General features: G+C 41.8%; 1 protein-coding gene across 1 annotated transcript in view; it reads left to right on the top strand.

The window, feature by feature from the left end:
* The window catches only part of lmcd1 (LIM and cysteine-rich domains 1), a 66,168-nt gene extending 55,776 nt beyond the window's left edge, over positions 1–10,392 (top strand). Inside the window, exons 5-6 of the mRNA XM_041192563.1 lie at positions 7,825–8,040; positions 9,224–10,392. Coding sequence (XP_041048497.1) covers positions 7,825–8,040; positions 9,224–9,385 — 378 coding nt within the window. The 3' untranslated portion in view covers positions 9,386–10,392. The remainder of the gene's footprint in view (positions 1–7,824; positions 8,041–9,223) is intronic.
* The last annotated feature ends 7,306 nt before the right edge of the window (positions 10,393–17,698 follow it).

The raw sequence follows: 17,698 nt of genomic DNA, 5'->3' as shown, positions 1-17,698 counted from the left end.
AATCCTGATTAAAACCAGTTATGTGGACTGGGCTTAAGTTACGAGCTGGAGGATTAATCCCAGATCTCTAGCTGTTTATGGTTGATACACTGTGAAGAGTAGAAGATGATGACTTTTTGTAATAGCTGCACTAGAAAGGATGGAAGGCAGGAACTCATTGCTTGTACAAATCGGACTTCCAAAACGGAAACCAGAATATTTGTCAAATGGAGGAAGGCAAATTGGCATGTTGGATCCAAAATTGGCTGAGAGGCTGGAAGCGGAGGGTGATGGTAGAGGGATATTCCTGTGACTGGAAGGCTGCTTTCAGTGGGGTTCCAAAGGGCTCGGTGCTGGGGCCCTTGCTGTTTGTGGTGTACATAAATGATTTGGACTTAAATGTAGGGGGTATGATCAAGAAGTTCGCAGATGACATGAAAATTGGTAGAGTAGTAAATAGTGAGGAGGATAGACCTAAACTGCAGGATGATATCAATGGCTGCTCAGGTGGGCAGATCATTGGCAAATAGAATTCAACCTGGAAACGTGTGAGGCAATGCACTTGGGGAGGGTTAACAAGGCAAGGGATTACATCATGAATGGCAGGACCCTGGAAAGCACTGAAGATTAGAGGGACCTTGGTGTGCATATCCACAGATCTCTGAAGGCAGCAGGGCAGGTAGATAAGGTGGTTAATCAGGCATATGGAATACTTGGCTTTATTAGTCTAGGCGTAGAATACAAGAGCAGGGAGGTTATACTGGAACTGTATAAAACGCTGGAGTACTGCGTGCAGTTCTGGTCATCATATTATAGGAAGGATGTGATTGCATTGGAGAGGGTGCAGAGGAGATTTACTAGGATAGTACCTGGGCTGGAGGATCTGACCTATGAGGAAAGATTGGATAGACTGGGGTTATTTTCCTTGGAGCAGCGAAAGTTGAGTGGGGATCTGATAGAGGTGTATAAGATTATGAGGGTCATAGATAAGGTGGATAGGAAGGCACTTATTCCATTAGTAGAGGGGTCAATAACCAAGGGGCATAGATTTAAGCTAAGAGATAGAAGGCTAAGAGGAGAGTTGAGGAGAAATTTTTTCACCCAGTGTTGGGAGTCTGGAACTCACTGCCTGAAAGGGTGGTTGAGTCAGAAACACTTGTAACATTTAAGAAGTATTTAGATATTCATTTGCATTGCCATAGCCTCCAGGGTTTTGGGCCAAACGCTGGAAAATGGGATCAGTGTAGACAGATCTTTGATGACTGGCGCGGACACGATGGGTCGAATGGCTTCCTTCTGTGCTGCAAATGTCAATGAGTCTATGAGAATAAACAAGTGTAAGTTGCTTCAACGTACCAGCCCTGGTCACTGGCTAGCTCACTGTATCTGACACAAAAAGCTGACTATAATGGCCAATCTGTAACTGCTTCCTTTTTAGAAAAGTTTAATGATTTTATATTGTACCGTTTGTTGCCTTTATCATAAGATTATGTTTTTTTTAATTTGTTTATGGGATGTGGGTATCGCTGGCTGTGGGTCTGGAGCCACATGTAGGCCAGACCAGGTAAGGACATCAGATTTTCTTCCTTAATGGACATTAGTGAACCAGATGGGTTTTTATGACAATCGGCAAAGGTGTCAAGGTCATCATTAGACTCTTTAATTCCAAATTTTTATTGGATTCAAATTCCACCATCTGCCTTGATGGGATTTGAACCCAGGTCCCCAGAATCATTACCCCTGGATTTCCAGTCCAGTGACAATACCACTACGCCAGCACATCCCACCTCAAGGAATATGCATGCACTTTGTAAATTCAAATCTATTATTTCAATTGGTTCAGGTCCCACTAGCACTTGAGAGCATATAATCTGAAACCACTAGTGCAGTAACTGAGGGAGCCTTGTATTGTCAGATGTAGCGTTCTTTGTTGAGCTATCAAACCAATGCTGCAAGGTTCCATGGATGCTAAAGATTCCATGCAGCTAGTTGATGAAAAGTGTTCTTGGTGTGCTAGGCAGCATTACTCCCTCACCCAAACCATTAAAAGCAACATTAACCGGTCATTTATCATGTTGCAGTTTATGCGATCCTGCTCTGTTAAAAAAAAAATGATTGGCCTATGTAACAAGTTATTGAGCATCAAAGTATTTCATTATATATTAGCTGCTTCAACAGGTGTGTTAATGCTCTATATATTTTCTGGACCCTGTGTCAAGTGGCTTTGTTGTAGAAAGCATTCCAAAATGTAGATGTCTTCAAGATTCCAACAGCAAACGTGAGGAGTTCATGGATTAAGATTGCGACCATGCATTCAGTTGCCTCTGTCACTTCCTTCCCTTCCCCTAGCTGACCCAGTTTTCTAATCCTAAACTTGCATCTTTCTCTGGTTTCTCTTCCATCTCCCCTCGTGCCCTTGCCAAGCTCACCTTGTTCATGAGACCCATCTCCTGCTGCCTTACCTTATTCCCACACAGCTGCTGACCATCCACTTTCCCTCCCTGATTCCCACGTTAGCTGATATTGCTAACAGTTCTCTCGCCTCAGATTCTGTCCCTTTCTCCTTCAAATCTGCTGTCATCACCCTTCTCCTCAAAAACCACCCCTTGATCTCCCTGTCCTTGCAAACTACTGCCCCAATTCCAACCTTTTTTTCTCCTGTTCTAAGTTCTTTAACATGCTATCACCTCCCAAATCCACATCCACCTTTCTCAGAACTCCGTGTTTGAATTCTTCCAATCGGTTTCCCACCACTGCCCCAGAACTGCATCGGCTTTTATCAAAGTCACAAATGACATTCTATGGGACCATAACAGCGCTAAGATGGCCCTCCTCATCCATTTTGACCTATTGCAGCATTTGTCATGGTTTATCTTACTACCTGCCTCTCAAAGCCTCTGCATCTGCAAGTGACTGCACTCACCTGGTTCCATTCTTATCTATCCAGTTGTAGCCAGAGAATCACCTGCAATAGATTTTCCTCTCACTCTTGCACCATTATCTTTGCTTTCCCCTTAGAATCTATCCTGACCGCCTGCTATTTCTCATCTACAGGCTGCCACACAGCAACATCATCCAAAAACATAGCAGGGTTCCATAGGTAAACTGAGGACACCTGGCTCTATCTTGTCAACACCACTTCTCTCGACCCTTCCACTGTCCCTAAATGGTCATATTGTCCAACATCCAGTACTGGCGGGGCAGAAGTTTCCTCCAACTAAATATTAGGAAGACCAAAATCATCATCCTCAGCCACCACAACAAACTTCATTCCCAGCCACAAACAACATCCCTCTCCTTAACAACTGTCTGAGGCTGAACTAGACTGTATGCATCCTCTGTCATATTTGACCCTAAATGAGTTTCTGACCACACAGTCACACCACCAACTATTTCCATCTCCATAACATCATCCGACTCCACACCGCCTCAGCTCAACTGCTACTGAAGCCTTCAACCATACCTTTTGTTACCTCTAGACTTGACCAGAGGTGCTCCTATTTTCTACCCTCCATAAACTTGAGTTCATCCAAAAACTCTGCCAAGTCCTTAATTGTACCAAGACCTACCCGTTCATCCATCACCTCTTTGCTCATTGACCTACGATGGCTATTGGATATGCAACACTTCATTTTAAAATTCTTACCTTTGTTTTCAAATCCCTCCATGGCTTCTCCCCTCCCTGACTCTGTAACCTCCTACAGCCCGCTTGAGATATCTTCACTTCTCCACTTCTGACCTTTTGAGCGTGCCCAAGTTTAATCAGCAGCCAAGGTCCCTTGACTCAGAAATTCCCTCCCTAAAGCTCTCTGATTTTCCATCCCTCTCTCCTCTTTTTAAGACACTCCTTAAGAGGTACCTCTTTGACAAAGCTTTCAGTCATCTGTCCTAACATCTCCTTATGTGGCTTGGTGTCAAATTTTTGTTTAATAACTCTTCTGCGAACCTTGGGATGTTTTAGTATGTTAGAGATGCTGTCTAAATACAAGGTGGTGTTCTAGCTTTCCAACTATGTTCTTGACTCTCTCTCTAATCAGTGCTACTATGGCACTTGCTCCCTTCTTGTGACTTCTAGAATCCAAATACCGTAGTCTACGTGTTCTCCCTACATCCCTAGTGTGTTGAAATCCAGAATCATAGCGCATACCTCTCCTCTTCCTGGTCTTCAAAACCATACAACTTAACTCTCTCTTTCTTTCCTCCACCAAAATCATATTTAAGCTCATATGATTATTTTGTGATGCTTTTGCCTTCAGGAATTCTCTCCAGGTACAGCCCATCTCTGCAAGGAAAAAATCTATCGTCCAGTTTTGCTGCTGGGCACTTTCTGACTTCATTTGGCCAGAGTACCAACCTTTTGCATAGTCACCAAATGCCTTCCTAATGTCCGACAGCTGAATAAAAACTCTTTTACGATAAACATCTGAGCCTTGAGTCTTCCTTCTGAATTTTTAGGTTTCCCTGAAAGGTGAAATGAGAAACCTGATGTCCTGCCCTATGTATGAATGTGTACATGTTATCTACACTAACATCTCCTGATGAATAACATGGTCTGACATTAAAAACAAGTACACATGTTATCCCAGTAAAGAGAAGGCCCATGGTCAACAATTCTTTCAAGGCTTTGTTGGTCAGCATTTTAATGAATTGAAAACTATAATGTCTTCCTTAGTTACTTAGTTACAATCTATTTGGTTGTTTAGTTAGTGCTGTTTAGTTATTATGGATAACAGTCCTGTTTAGTTATTATGGATAAACCTTGGAATCAGAGGAAGATGCAGGCAATAGGGAGAGAGTAGTGGGGTTAGTTTAGGATTTTTTTATTCATTCTTGGAATGTAGACATTGCTGGCTAGGTCAGCATTTATTGCCCATCTTGAATTGAAGGTGGTGCTGAGCTGCGTTCTTGAACTGCTGCAGTCCATGTGATTGCTCGAGCAAAAAGCTGGTATGGGCTCAATGATCTTCCTTCTGTGCCGTAAACCTCTGCCATTCTATATTTAAGCTCGTTATTTTACTCTTCCCTCCTGCTTTATATCTGTTTATGGTTTATGTATGGGTTGTGTTAGGGCACCAAGCACATGTCACAACCACGATGCACGATTGCTGTTTAAGGGCATTATGATTGCTGATGATGCTGGAAGTATCACGGCTCGGAATTTCCTCAAAGTTCTACTCACGTTGTCACTGCACTGACATGAGTACTGCAACGGGAATCTTGCGCCTTAAACATTTAGAGTGCTGCTTGTTTCTATTAACTTCCCCAAAAGGCTGATATAACTATGACTGGTGTTTTCTGCTGCCTCTGAGACCATTCTCCAGGTGCACAAAATGTCAGGCCCATATACTGTTAAGGCAGGTGAGTTTGGCTCCTCTTTGGTGATCATGTCCTGCCATGTAGCTTGAATATCGTGCACCTGCTGGTGAAGGAAATGTTGGCACTTTAATTTTCATCTGAAGGTTGTCTTTGTAAAAATTTAGTTTTGGATGTTGTGCAAGTACTTTCGTTGAGAGGTAAATATTAACGCCACATGTTCAGAACATTTGATGTTTCTGTCTCTCTGATCTAGTTCAATAGATGCCAACTGTTGCCAATTTCTGACATAAATGCTTTTTTTAAAATAATAGAACCTGTGCAAGAGAGGGCAGATGGAAAATTGAAATGAGCTGTCTTGATTGATTAATGAGTTTGATAATGCCAAAAGCTTTTTGCAGGCAAAGGAAGGAGTGGGAGTGGCCATGGGGAAAATGCATTTACAAGACTTTTAAGTCAAAGATTCTTCCCATTTCCTGACAGCTTTATTGCCACTTTGAAGCACTAATACTGCTCTCAGGGTATAGTGAACACTGAGGTGTTGAACATCCATCACTGATGGCATCTGAGGGGTACTAAACGAAATGTGGATGAATGAAATGGAGTGTAGATGAGGAATGGTACCTTGGAAGTAATATATACATATAGATAGGAACAATTTTCTCATGACCAAGTTATATTTGCTGCAAGTTATTTACACGATATTGGGAGTGGAGGTGATTAAGCAAGCTATTGAAGAGATTGTGAGATTTTGTTTCCCCACCCCCACCCCCAACCCCTTCCCCCTATCTCAAGCCTTCAGTCCAAAGATTTTTGTTTCTGGGTTGAATAGTTGTTTCTAAAGCCTATCAAGAAAACAGCATAAATTGCAGATGTAAAAAAAGTTAGATGGCCCAGTTGCTCTTTTTTCTGCCATCTTGTTTAGTCTTTTCCTTCCTTCCGATGAGACAGTAAACCTGTCTGAGCCTGCAGTTAGTGTTTACGATCTCTTGGCATTATTAGTAGAAGAGTTGTGAATTTTCCCTGTGTGCTGGCCAATATTCCTCTCACAGCCAATGATATATATAAAACAGTTAAACTGTTCATTCACTATTCAGCTTCCTTTTCCCCCCCTCTCCCCTCCCTCCTACCTTCCTCCCTTTTTCTATTACGGATCAGTGGCCAATTTAACTGTTGGTTGAACCCAGACACCAAGCAGCAAGGAAACTTAGGAATAGGCAGTTGGAAGGCACATGAAAGTCAAAACATTTCACTAAGTAAAGCTTTAGTGTATCCAATTTCAGTTGATGATAATTACACCAGAAGTGGTGGTAGGAAGTGCTGGACTTTTAGCTCTTGAGTAATTATATGGTTATGTGCAATTGAGCAAAAGGTAAATATACAAAATGCAGTATAGATTTTTCAGAAAAAAATGTTTGCAGACTTTGTTTTATCTGTCTGGATGGTGAAGAACCATGTGCCGTTTTCATTTTGGGGGATGTGACCTGTAATTAGTCTTAGTTTCATTCCTGTCATTGTAACTCTTTTGAGTACAAACCTGTTTCCATCTGTTTCAGATGAAGTTACATTGTTTCATAGTTTGCCATTGTGAGATTTGAACGCTTAATCTTGGGGTTACAAACCCAGTACCATAACCACTTGGCTATTTAGGCCAAGCTTCCTATCATTGTAAGCTAACAGAATAGTGTCTCATCTCATTTACTTGTGAAGGTAGTGTACTTCTATGATTTATTAACGATGAAATATCCAAACACGTGCCCCAGCCAAGGGCACGATTGCCATTTATTAGGACTGGGCTCAGTTTGCCCACCCAGGGCAGTGTAAGCATATTATCATTAACATGTCTAGCCCTTCCGCAACCAACAGGGCAGGTCTACATTTGCGAGGGTGCAGTTATCCAGCTACTTCTGCGGGTGCTGTGGAATTCACTTGCAATATAAACAGGGTGGATGCCACGGCACTGTCAGCCTGGATAAGCAGTGCCACTTCCACTTGAAGTAGCTCTGTAAGACAAAATTGCAATCATTGGAATGTATTTCGGAGAGGACCTCCTATTGTTAACGTTTGTGAGCCTTGCCCCAGTATTCACAATTCTTTAGGTTTGAATTGACCAATGCTTCAGAAGTTAATTTTTAATTCTTAAATAACCATTCCATGTATCTGGATATTGTGACTTCTGGACTGTTGCTCTCCTTGGTTTGGAGGGCTGGGATCCTTTATGATTTCAGTAGACTTGGACTGAATGGTGCTTTGGATGAAAACTGAAATGTGCATAGCTGCCGTTGCTGTAGCACAGCCTTTGGAACTTAGTCCACTGGTGATCTGCTTCAGATATACATCCCAGCATCACATAAAGCTGCATGTGATTCCATTTTCCACATAGATTTCAAGTCTTATTAATTTCTAGGCATTGTTTCAGTAGGTGCAGGGAACAGGGGAACTACACACTGTTGTTGAATTTTTAAAAAAATGTTTATTTGAGGTCTTTTTGCTGGCACGATTCATAATCTGTGTTTCTTGCCTTTGTTTCAGCATTGTGAGCTTTGCAAGCAAGCAGTCAGCACTGAGAGCCCTGTGGTATATGGGGAGCGAGCTGGGTACGACAGGCTTTGGCACCCAGCGTGCTTTTTGTGCACCAGGTGCAGAGAGCCCCTGGTGGATCTCATCTACTTCTGGAAGAGCGGGAAGCTCCTGTGTGGTCGCCATTACTGTGAGAGTGAAAAGTCCCGCTGTGTTGCCTGTGATGAGGTGGGTTTTGGGGGAGTATCAGCGTTTAGCATCTTGCAAGCCTCTGGCATGTAGCAAAATGTATTCATATCACTGTCCTGTTTCTCCACCACAAGAAAAAACTGAGTTACATGTTCTTTCATTTGGGTATTTGGCTTCAAATTAAACTTCATAGGGGGACCATTGTCACTGCTGTCATGACACCTTTATGGATGGGTCGAAAAGGAGCAGGTGCAACCTGCTGTGATCTTCATTCCCCTCCTCTGGACTTAGCAAGGAAAAAACTATGTCCAAAGGAATACCCATACCTAGAGCTACTGGACTCTATAGCTATAACTGTATGGTCAGTCATTAACAAAATTACTCTGCTCCAGCTTCAGAATGTTTCTACACCATTTTTTTTTAAGACTTCGAGAAACCATAAGCTGCTCAAAGATATATAAACTAACCAGCAAAGAAAAGAACCTGAATGAAACGGTTGCATCCAAGGTTAAAGATTCCCTGCGACCCAATGGGACGCATCTTTTTGGAATGGGATGATTTCAGAAGTAGAGGCCAACTGTATGGCTACAGTTTTTGATTTTCTAGAGATGTTCAAAATCATGAGGGGCCTGAACAGAGTAGATAGAGAGAAACTGTTCCCGCTCGGATAGGGATCGAGAACGAGAGGGCACTGATTTAAAGTGACTTGCAAAAGAAGCAAATGTGATGTGAGAACAAACTTTTCGCATATCGAGTGGTTCGGGTCTGGAATGCACTGCCTGGAAGTGTGATGGAGGCAGGTTCAATCAAGACATTCAAGCGAGCATTAGGTGATTGTTTAAATATAAACAATGTGCAAGGTTATGGAGAAAAGGCAGGAGATTGACACTAAATCATAATGCTTATTCGGAGAGCCGGTGCAGACACAATAGGACTCCTCTGCACCATAATAATTTTGTGGTTCTTTACTTTTAGTTGGTCATGGAGGGATGTGCTTCGCTAAGTCAAAAGATCACAAGTTCAAGTCCTACTCATTGGATTTGGGCTTGTAATCCAGGAATTTAGCAGTTTCATTCAACAATGAAACACTCCACCAGCACTGTGCTGAAGTGATGGTTTAGATTGGTAATCAAGCCTCCGGAGTAGGTCTGATGGGGAAATGAATGAGAGCTGCTTTGAGGAAATAAATTCCTGTATTGAACATGATTTATTTTCATTTCAGTTAATTTTCTCGGAAGATTACTTGGAAAGCGAGGGATTGACGTGGCACAAGAAACATTTCTGCTGCCTGGAGTGTGAGCAGCCACTGCTGGGAAAGTCCTATGAGCTGGAGCAGGCAAAGCTGCTGTGCACATCCTGTTACAAAAACATTAAGAAAATGTGAAGGCCTTTCATTGGAACAAGGATCCTGTTGTGTTTTTCATATGCAGTAAAAACATTAAAGCTAAGGAAGTTTAGTCAGCATAGGATGCAAATCTAACTATAATACAGAAACCAATTTCTATGAGTGAAAGCAGTTCCATAGAGTGGGCATTCTTTACAAGCTCTGCAAGATTCATCTGTAAGACCGTGGTGATGCTTGTGTTATTAGTTCATTATTTTGCAATGCCCTCTGAGTGACACACTTTTTAATCCATAGAATTGATCCGTTTTTTTGTATAAAGTGCTCAATCCCAGTAATCACTTTTTTCGTAAAACACATCCAACCTCAACTGCTCTAGAAGAAATACTTCTATATAAATAGTTGTAGATATAGGTTTACATGTGTAGAGATGACGATGTCCAGCTGTAGATCACTGCTGGGTGGATGACAGAAAACATTGAAAGTGTTTGTATGGGTTAGACATGCAGTGTGTTGATGCCCAGAAATCCTGTTGTACTAACTGCTCTCTGGTCAGGCTGTGAAAGCCTTTTCTTTACCACTTACAATGGAAAAGGAGGATGTAAACGTAAAGTGTTTGGTGCCAGTTTACACTCTTCTTTTTTAATTAAATAATTCCAGGATGTCAGAGCCCAAAATATAACTCCACCTTTTGGGACCCATCAACCTAAGACCAGGAGTTTTTATACAGGGTGAGGAGAAAAATTCTCAAAATGCTTTGTACAGTCTCTGAATCCCATCTTGTAGAGAGGTTCTACCATATTTCTTTCAATGTTGGTATATATTATGTATAGAATAAATATAGCAACCTGAGGACATGGCATTAAATGGGCTCATGGAAAATTAACCTGGAATCCATTTTATTGGCATTCCTGTGGGGGTGTTTTGAGCTAAAATTAAACAGCTGTTGGAATTGAATTTTGAGCTGTGTATTACTGTAAAGGTAAACACTTAATTGGATCATTGCTGACAAAGAATATGTACTTGGAATTAAACAAATTCAAGCCATTGATAGTTTGTGGTTTAAGTTGACCAAGCATTTTTATGTCAAAAGGCAACCTGAGAATTTCCAAGGAGATCTGCTCTTGCCTCAGTTTGTGATAGCAATGAACAGGCCCACCATATAGTTTTGTTTGGTCAGTGCTTAACTAGCCTGCCTTAGTATTAGTGCTGCAGGAGGGGCGCTTCTGTTAGCCTCACTGCTTCATGGCTGTACAGTACAAAGTCAACCAGGATTCAGATTCCCACATCACTATCCGGTAACCCCTGTCTGTGGGTGTACATCAGGATGAAGATAAATTATGTGGATATCATAGCTGAATGCTCAGTTAAATAGCCTGTTGGCACTCTGCATAACTGATAAGTGATCATGTGGGCAAGACACAGGAATGGGCCCCAGAATCCATTGAGCATGCCCCATAAAGGAATCATTACCTCCTCACAACGAGAGATTGAGGAGGCTGGGCCTGTATTCTCTAGAGTTCAGAAGAATGAGGTGATCTCACTGAAACATACAAAATGCTTACAGAGGCTGGAAAGAGTAGATGTAGGAAAGATGTCTTCCATGGCTGGAGGGTGGGGTGGGATGTGGTCTAGAATGAAGGGACACGGTCTCAGAATAAGAGGTAGTTCATTTAGGACTGAGATGAGGAGGAACCTTTTCACTGAGGGTGGTGAATCTTTGTCGAGCTTTCTACTCCAAAGGGCTATGGAGGCTCAGTCACTGTGTGTGTTCAAGACAGAGATCAATAAATTTCTAGGGCAGAATTTTTAGGTCGGCGGGTGGGCCTGGGATTGGCCAGGGACCGCTGACCACTATCGGCCCCCGACCGCGATTTCACACTGGCTGGCCGATTAATGACCGACCAGCATGAAATGCGCGCTGAGATGCTCAGCGCTGCCGGAATGGGGGTGGGAGGAGGGCAGGCGCTGACAAAGCTCCCTGAAGTCAAGAGAACTGCTTCAGGGGGCTTCGTACTTGAAAAGCATTAAATAAAGTTTTTAAAATCAGGAAAAAAATGTCCAAGCATTACAATCAGTCACCTGAACGTGTACATGATAAAAATGCTGTCCATAGATTTTTATTTTTCTTTCATTTAATAACGGAAACCATATCCTGCCATGGATGAGGTCTCATGAAAAATGCAAAGCCCGCCTGGCTGATTCACCTGTCCGCCAACTGTAAGGTTAAACAGGCAACGGAAAATTAAAGACAATTGTGCCGTTAATTAATTGGTTTCTTAATTGTAGGCGGGTGCGCTTCCAACCTTTGCGCGCACCCGCCAACTGAAATATCGTGGGACGACGTTGGGATACTCCCATCATCTCGCACGATTACATGCTAAAAGTTCTGCCTCTAGATATTGAAGGTATCAAGGGATATGGTAATAGTGTGGGGGGCGGTGCAGAAATGGCATTGAAGTAGAAGATCAGCCAAGATTTAGTTGAATGGTGGAGCAGGCTTGAGGGACCAAATGGCCTACTCCTGCTCCTATTTCCTACGTTCTTATATTCCTATGTTTCCTGCAGAGAAATAGAGAGAAAATATACAGCCATCATGTCTGTTACTTTTCAGCACTGGTTTAAGATTACCATCTCAGAGGTGATCTAAACTAAGTTTAGCTTTGATTTGAGCGAATCGCAGAAAGTCAGAATGGCACATTGTTTTCAAAGGTGAGTTTTGATATAGCTCTTGGGTAATTTTATTGTTGCTGTTTTTTTGCGGGGAGGGTGTGCAGGGACCAATCTTGGTGTCTTCATGCTGAGATTGTTTCTGTTTACGATATTACTACACGGCTGCTAATAAAGCATCCTCTCAGCCATATTGCTCTTGCAGCAGATAAAGTGACACTGTTACAGTCTGGTCGTTATTACGATATGACTGCAGCTTAGCAGTCTGAACCATCTTGTGATATCCTTTAATGCTCCTTTTCTTGAATGTTTTGTAGGTGATTCAGAGAAAAAGAAATGTGTGGAGCCTGACCCTGTACAATCTATTAACACAGCAAAGTCTAAATACCAATCACTAAACCCCAGACATGGACAGAAGCAAGTTGTGCTTATTTTTTTTAATGTAATTGCTCATGGAAGAGTATCTTGTTGCTTGACATAGGAATCACTTCAAGTTTTCTAAATTAAAGATACATTAATTCTTAGTTGTAGATGAGTCAGTATGTAGTGGCTGGGTCTATAAGGAAAATGTTATGAATTCACTTTGCCAGTTCAGAGCTTCAAGGAGGCACACATGCTGGCAACTGGAGCCTATGTATGGCTCAGTTGGCATGATGGGTTCTCTGTCCATTAGATCCCATTGGGCCTCTTGGCACGTGTACCAAAAATTCTCCTCCATAGACTCTCTTTGGTAGTTTAAGCCAGCAATGTGAATCTATACATTGATTTGGTATTTGTGCTGTTTACTGAGGTGACTATATCCCATTGAGATGTTGGGTGACCTTAGTTTAAAATATTTCCTTGCATTATTTTGTTGACTGTAAAATGTTCAACATGTGCTACAGATGCTATGTGTTCACAGCCTGTGTACATTTCTGTAGATATGGATGGATGGATGTCTAGCTTAAAAGCACAAATCCTTCATAGTACATGAATTAATGCCCCTCTTTTAATTAATGGACAAAGTATTAATACATTGAATGTTCATGCTAACATCTCCCAATGTTGTTCCTAGGCTAACAAGTGACTCATGGTTGGGTTGGGGGGGAGAAATAATTTTACCCAAAATTGCCAGGAGTGAAACACCAGTTTTATACCCCCCTGGTATTGCACTCCTTTGTCTTCAATGGTGAGTAAGATCGGGCAGGTGTAAAATGAGTTTCCCCACAGACAGCTTAAGTTAAAATTGCTCCATGACATTGACTTCAGTGCTTTGAGTCCAGCAACACTACCCTATAGCACAGTTTGGCATGGAGGGCTGCAAGTGTAGGCTCCAGGAGGTGAGCTGAGTCTGTCCAGAAACTTGTCGCCAAGGATTAAAGCACAGAAGGGAAATGTTATCTGATGTTTTTGAGTTTTTCTTCTACATGTGAAAATTATAAAGTTTGTGTAAGTTAACGGCTGTGTCTGTGTTGGTGCAGCTATGAATGACTTGTTAAAATGCAGACTTTTGTAGTTATTTAACCCTTTTGAAAACCCAAGTAAAAACTAAAAGCAAAACTGTTTTGTGTTTCATTCTAAACATGTTCTAGCTCTATGCTATGCCTATTTCCATCACAATTTTGCACACATTATGGGATATGCCTGTAGTGCAGGCTCCACAGTAATATTCAAAGGTACACATTACCTTGAATGTATCCAACTAGCTTTATTCCCTATCCTAGCAAAATCTGGTTCAAAGCATTGTTCTTTCAGGGCCATTGGTGCTAGAAAGCAATCAGCATGACTCGGGTGAGAATCTTCACTCCTCCCTCCAGAAGCTTGCCTATAGGACAAATTGAAATCCTGGCAGCTGGTTCACCTTGGAAATCAAGCTGATTGGTTGTACATGGGTTATACTGAGGATTTGGGTGTTGGCACTTCAACCTGCTGTGCCACGGAGTGGTAGGAACTGGCTTCCTGTCAAGGCAATCACCGACCAAATCCTCCCACTCAACTAATGCACAAAGAGAAAAGGAAATGTGAGGGTACCCTGCTCTCTCAGCTGGGGAATGACCCATGGTAAAAGAGGGAAATTTGCAATTAAATTGTGAGGCAATCATTCTGCCTTTTATTTCTAGATACCCAAAAGGAAGATGTAAGCTGGCGGTACGAGATGGCCGGTTGCAAAGAGGTGCCTTGTAGAAAGGATAAGGGGGGGGGGGAAATGGCCCTGTATGGTACAATGGATTAGAAAATATTAGAGGCAGATCAAATTAGGGTCAATTTATTTGTCCAGCCTACAGTTAAAAAGTTTGAAGTTTTATTATGATGGCGAAAGGTTCAGCCTGTCTCGTCGTCTCAATACATTGGGTAAGTATGTTAAAATGTAAAACGCCACTGCCCAGTGGTTTCTAACACATACACGCACACATACTAATGAAAAGAAAGGAAGCCTTGCATTTATAAAGCGCCGTTCACAATCTCAGGACCTTCCAAAGCTCTTCGCAGATAATCAAGTACTTTTGAGATCATCGCTGTTGCATTGTAGGAAGCGTGAGAGCCAGTTTTTGCACAACAAGCTGCCACTGAACTGCAAAGTGATAATGCCCATATTGTGTGTTTCAGCAATGTTGATTGAGAGATACATATGGGCCACGGCACAGAGGATAACTCCCCTGCTCTTCAAAATAGTGTCATGGGATCTTTCCATCCACCTGAGAGTGTAGATAGGGTCTTAGTTTAATGTCTCATCTGAACTATGGCACAGGGCAGCAAATGTGCCAACTCAAGACATTGGTATCTCAACCCACTGCCATCTTGACTGACCATGGCATCCCAAGTAACTGAATCATATGATCAGCCAGACATGGCACCTTTAATAGCCAATTCAAATCCTTCCAGTTAGAGATTTATACAAAAAATTCAAGTGACACTATTATCCTTGATTTTTAAAATTTCTTTTACAATTAAACTTGAGACCCTCAGTCTAATCTATCCTTCGTCCTAAATAGTAGAAATGCCTATAATTTACAGAGTCACACTTGTGCCTGGTGAATGGTATTTTAACCCAGACATAGGGTGGAATTTTATGGCCCCGGCAGGAGGGCTGTAAAATGCGGAAAGCCATTCAAAAGTCTTGACGTCAGCAGAACCAAAAAAACCCGCCAGCGGGAGGGGGCCATAAAATTCTGCCCGCCATTTCTCACCATTATCCCCCTGGGTTTTGCATTTTGCTCCATCTGGACTTGCTTTGTAACCAGAGAAGGATTTTTTCGATAAAAGTAAAAACTGCGGATGCTGTAAATTGAAAACAAAAATAAAAATACCTGGAAAACTCAGCAGGTCTGACAGCATCTGCGGAGATGAACACAGTTAACGTTTCAAGTCTGTATGACTCTTCAACAGAACGTTTCAAATTCAATTTGTAAGGGTTTTTTAATTAGAACATGTACATTTTTTTCTCAACTATTTCCCAGACTGACAGCTGCAAGTAATCTTGCTTGGTTACTCATAAATTCTAGTTCTCCCCCTAAATGTGTTGGGTGTGCTGTCAAAAGGTGCATTTCTCCTGCATTCATTCCTTCTCTTGTATTTTTTCCTGTAGAACATGTCAATGTCATGTTATCCCACTGTGGGACCTTGGCATGTATCATGACATTTTTCCATTATAGCTGCTGCAAATCAATACCTGAGTTCTCATTTTGTTTTACACCCACAACTGCCTCCGCAACCTATTCTGAAGGTTGCATGATTGACATTGAACCTCTGGTGTCTCACCAACTGGCTCTCCTTCATGCTCGGGCAATGATCCAGCCATGCACAACTGTGTTGTCACCTAACATCCATATACAGGCATTGTCAAGTGAACCTCATTGGACTGGCATCAGGAGTTGGAATCTGGCTGAATTTATCCTGTCCCGTTACCCCGGACACTGTGGCCAATGGTGCCACTTCACTTGGTGCCAGCTTGGTGCTGTTCTGATGTGCCAGAGACAGATTCACACCAGGCAGCGCAGTTGTTCACTAAACCATTAAACCCTGCCATTACAAATAAATTTGAATTAAACTCTGAAATAACATTTCACAACTGATGATTCAGCAAGGCAACCACATCATCAGGTCTATGGATCGAGATACCGCAAACACTTCAGTTTGGTATAAAGCCTTATGAGTGATCTTAACAGATGAAGTTGAGAGGCAAAGACAGTTTGATTACATTGACTTTTACAATCTGATTTTAGTAATCTTGAAAAAGTGTGCATTGCATTTATTGTGGAAAATGTACAGTTTAAATGTCTAGGACTTTGGATTATGTACATTGGGTTGTGGGGAAGAGAAAGGTGCAGGTGTCCAAGTGATCATCTTCGTCAAAAACCAAAGTGTATAGAATAGACTGTTTTTGCCTGATGCTCAAATGCCATAACTATTATGTATAGTGTTTTATTTAAGTACAGCATAACAATGAAGAGCTGTCATCAGTGATTAATGAGGAAAAATAAAGAGCTGACATTGTAGAAAAATAATAGATTAACAAATTATGCTCTGCAAAAAATTGTGTACGTGTATAAATCTATGTGTTAGTGAATGAGAGGGTGTACATGAAAATATGCATGAATGGGTATTACTATGAGTGTGTGTGCAAATGAGGGTGTGTGAATGTTAATATTAATATGCGTATCAGTGTGTGTTTGTGTGATTGAATATGTGTGTGTATGCGTGTTTGTTTTTGTATATGTTTATGGGGTGACATATTCTGTGTAACACACAGCACTGGTGAACCCCAGTGAGACAGACTGTGTGAAGGAATTACATTTATGTGTTGGCATTGTTCCAGATGTTTCCAATGTGCCAGTTCTGTTTTTAAACCCAGGAGTAACTTTCAATCACTGACACAGTTTCAGCCATGTGTGACTCTATGAGGTGGTGTGCTCAGCAGGGACAGTATTCAATTATTCAGTGCCAAAAGCATTTTACCAGCAGTGATCATTTTAGAATGCAATCATGGAAGGTAATTAAGGTCAGATCCACCAGTGGATTAGCCAATAAAGGCAGGACGGAAGTGAGCAAAATGAAGCAAAAAGACCCAGGTGCTGAGTTGTCTAACCTCAGCTGAGGTGACAGTGAAAGTTTTGCATTGGACTCCATGCCTCTGGATAATGAAGCAGAAAAGCAGCTAGAGATCCTGCAACAGGTCACTATCCAAAACCATTTGCTGGGCAGTGTGGGTGTAGGATGAGAACAGGGTTGAGATGACTATGATGCCTTTATGGATAAGTGGCCTGGCATTGCCGTCACTCATAATTTCATTCATGCTTTGGTGGTTTTGCACAATAATGTATAGTTTAGGGATAGAGTGGAAAGGAACTTCAACTATCCATGCATAGAATAGACTGCTGTTTCTGCAGAGCACAGAGAGGTATTGGGATTATGTTTTAAAAAAAATAAAATGGTACATTTGAGAGCTGAACACCAATCTAGACACAAGATTCATCTGGGTGGCCATCCTCACACTTATCCTCATTGCCCCACTCCTCACTTCTCATTCCACCCCATCTAGAAATACACCTCGCATGCAAACACCCTTACCACTTGCCTTTCTAAATAGAGTAGTTCTATATGGCTAATATAGCTTAAGTTTGGTTCATGGCTGAATGGTGAACTCTGGCATGCTTAAACATTTCTGCCTAATGTAGCTGAAATAGGTTATTAAGAGCCATATGTCAC

The sequence above is a fragment of the Carcharodon carcharias genome, chromosome 7 (assembly GCF_017639515.1).
Source record: "Carcharodon carcharias isolate sCarCar2 chromosome 7, sCarCar2.pri, whole genome shotgun sequence".
NCBI lineage: Eukaryota > Metazoa > Chordata > Chondrichthyes > Lamniformes > Lamnidae > Carcharodon > Carcharodon carcharias.
The sequence above is the reverse complement of the archived record's forward strand: the minus strand, read 5'-3'. Positions and strand labels throughout refer to the sequence as shown.